Raw genomic sequence first — 3,036 nt, 5'->3', positions numbered from 1 at the left:
ACAGAACTGGCAAGGGAGAAACCTTCCAAATAACGGCCGGGGCGAGCCGGGGGGCCGAGGGGGATTTTCTTGCCAAGCCAAACATCTCCAGCGCGCCGCAGCCCAGCGCGAACAAAGACCCTTTCTCCGCTTCCCCCCYGTCGCATCGGGGCCCGTGTTCCCGGGCGGAAACATGAAATATCCGTCCCGCTCGCGGCCCCGGCCAGGCAGCGCCAACGGTTTCCTCAGCCGCCCGGGCGCTGGGAGTCATTAACTTTCCCATCCCGTCGTTCGACCCGTCCCAAGAAGCCCCCAGTGCCAGAGGGGCCCCCGGAGCCCCCACATCGGGTCCTTTCTCTGCCCTGTAMGGGTCCAGCTCTGGCCACGCCACGTTGCGCCGTGCCAGGCGGGTGCTGCCCGGCCTTTCCCCCCGTCCCCGCTGCGCGCCCCGGGGTGCAGCGTGGCTCCTCTACGGTGCCGTGGCCCGGCGCCAGCCCGTCCTGCAGCCCCATCCGCGGTCAAAAACCGAGGAGACGAGAAGCCGTTCTCAAACCGTATTTATTCCCCTCCTGACAGCGGGGCGACGGGGTTGGGCGTGGGGCTCTCCCCCGCCCCGCGCACGACRTTCGCGGCTGCGCTTGGGACTGGACAAGCGTGGGCGCCGGCTCCATCACATGGCGAAGAGGATGAGGAAGGCCACCATGAGGCAGAAGAGCCCCATGGCTTCGGAGAGGGCAAAGCCCAGGATGGCGTAGGAGAAAAGCTGCTGTTTGAGGGACGGGTTCCTGCGGGGAAAGGAGACGCCCGTCAGAGGGGCGCAGCCGGGCCCCCGACCCTCCCGCTCCGGCCCGGCCCGYGCCCCCTCCGACCTGGCGTAGCCGATGATGAGGCTGCCGAAGACGGTGCCGATGCCGGCGCCGGAGCCGGCCACCCCGACGGTGGCRGCGCCGGCGCCGATGAACTTGGCGGCGGTGTCGATGTCGCGGCAGGCCGCGCTGGTCCGGATGCCCCGGCAGGAGAGCTGGCTCTGGGCGACCTGCCGCGCCTGGCGGGACGGCAGCRTGGGAGAGCCGGCCGGAGGGGAGCGGAGCCTCGGCTCCCCCCGAGGCTGAGCTCASGGCAGCATCGAGGCCCCCCTCCCCGAGGGAAGCCTTGGACTCGGCTCCTTGAATCCAAGAGCGGGGCACAACCCCTTTTCCATTCCGCCTCCCCGGGCCGGCGCTCAGCACCCCCTGGCCATGCCCAGGAGCCTCCCAGCCCGGAGCCGGGAGCGTTACCTGCTCTGTCCGGGTCTCGGGGCTGTTCAGCATGGAGGCAGAGAGGGGCCGGCACAGCACCCGCGAGCTCTTCCTCACCTGCAAGGGCCAGGTGCTGTCAGACACCGGGGCTGCATCACCCCTGCGTGCAGGGGAACTTCCCGGGGGGGGACAACCCACCACAAACGGGTCCCGCTGTGCCCACCGCCGCCACCCTGGCGACCCCTGAACGTTGCTGAGCTCCTCAGGGYGCCCCGTGAACCGGCAGCACCCTGTTTCGTTCAGGAGAGCCCGGCCTTGGCACCCGCCGCCCAAGCGTCGCTCCCGTCGGGTCCCATGGGTCGTGTCGGGACCCCGTCGGGCGTCCCGCGCCACACGGGGCCTCAGCGTAAGGATCCCGCTGYGGCCGGCACCTGGCCAAGGACGCTCCGCTCCCAGCGCAGCATCGGCGTCCGCGCGGGTAATTAGTAACCAGCAAAGTTACGGCTCCAGCCGGCAAACGATCTTTAACCGGAGCAGTCCAGGGACCAGGGGCAGAGCGGATGGGGTTCCCTGCGCCTTCCAGGTGGCCCGGGGTGGCTCTAACCCCCCTGCACGGTCGAGCACCTGAGAAGGGCATGTTTCACCCCCCACCCCCCCCCCGACACACACACGCCCCTGCCCTGCGGAGGGGCAGGACCGGCCCGGACTCCTGCGATCGCATCCTCGTCGCAACGCTGCCCTGCTCCCGCAGCTGGCCAGAGCGCCCGCAGAAGGACCGGGATTTTTAGGGCTAAAGAGGGATTTTTGAACTACTCACTAGCGCAGGAGCGGAGACGAACTTTGCACACGCGTACATGGTGAGGGGTGGCGGGTCGCACACACGGGACACGGCTGGAAGACAGACGCGGGCGCGGGGGCGTGAGGCACGGCCGAGTCGCCCTCGCGGACACGCTGTCGCTCAGGGATGCGCGCGCCGGGGGACGGCGAGGGGACACGCGGGAGGTTGGAGCCGCGTGGGAATCGCCCGGCASGACACGTCTCTGGCACCCAGGGGACGCTGCGCCCCGTCAGAGAGCCGCCGCGGTGCCGTTTGGGACTYGGGATGCCCCGAGCGGGGGCCTCAGCCCCCCCACCCCGTGCTCGGTATGGGGGAGCTCCCCGAAAGCAGGGGCTGCGCTGGCCCAGGACCCCCAGCAGTGCATGGGGGGCTGTAGTGTGGAGGAGGGGGGGGACCTGAAACGCCAGCATGGAGCAGCGATCACCCCAAAACATGTGTGTGTGTGGGGGGGTGCCACTGCCCCCAGCTGCTCCTGGGGAGGGGGTCTCCCTCTTCCCCCCCAAAGGGGTCCCCCTCTTCCTTCCCCAGCCCAAAGGGAGTCTTTCTCATCCCTCCCCCACCTGGGGGGCTTCTATCCCCTCCCCCATCCCAATGGGGGGCCCTATTCCTTCCTCCACCCAAAAAGGGGCTTCTCTTCCCACTCCTCCCACGAAGGGGGGGGGTCCCTCTCCCTTCTCCCATCTTGTGGGGGGCATCAGTCCCCTCCCCCATCTCAATGGGGGCCTATTCCCTCCACGACCCAAGGGGGGGGTCTCATCATCCCCTCCCCCGCAAAGAGGGGGTCCATCCCCTCCCCCACCCAAGGGGGGGTCTCTCTCCCTCCCCTTCTCCACCAAAGGAGGGGGGTCTCTTCATCCCCTCCCCCCCCCAAAGAGGGGGTCTGCCCCCATCCCATCAAAGGGGGGGGGTCTTTCTCCCTCCCCTCCCCCACCCAAGGGGGGCTCTCTTCATCCTCTCCCCCCATAGAGGGGGTCTGCCCTC

At 69.3% G+C, this 3,036-nt stretch overlaps 1 protein-coding gene across 1 annotated transcript; it reads right to left on the bottom strand.

Moving 5' to 3' along the window:
- Positions 1-522: 522 nt before the first annotated feature.
- On the bottom strand, positions 523-2,136 carry LOC146587033 (ATP synthase F(0) complex subunit C3, mitochondrial-like). Its single transcript, XM_085320271.1, has 4 exons — positions 2,035-2,136; positions 1,257-1,334; positions 849-1,024; positions 523-764 (listed from the first exon to the last, which is right to left on the bottom strand). The coding sequence occupies exons 1-4, from the start codon at positions 2,071-2,073 to the stop codon at positions 650-652; spliced, it is 408 nt and encodes a 135-aa protein (XP_085176397.1). The 5' UTR covers positions 2,074-2,136; the 3' UTR covers positions 523-649.
- Between the last annotated feature and the right edge of the window lie 900 nt (positions 2,137-3,036).

Source organism: Rhea americana, unplaced genomic scaffold, assembly GCF_003343005.1.
Source record: "Rhea americana isolate MKP2758 unplaced genomic scaffold, rheAme1 scaffold_622, whole genome shotgun sequence".
NCBI classification, from domain to species: Eukaryota; Metazoa; Chordata; class Aves; order Rheiformes; family Rheidae; genus Rhea; species Rhea americana.
The sequence above is the reverse complement of the archived record's forward strand: the minus strand, read 5'-3'. Positions and strand labels throughout refer to the sequence as shown.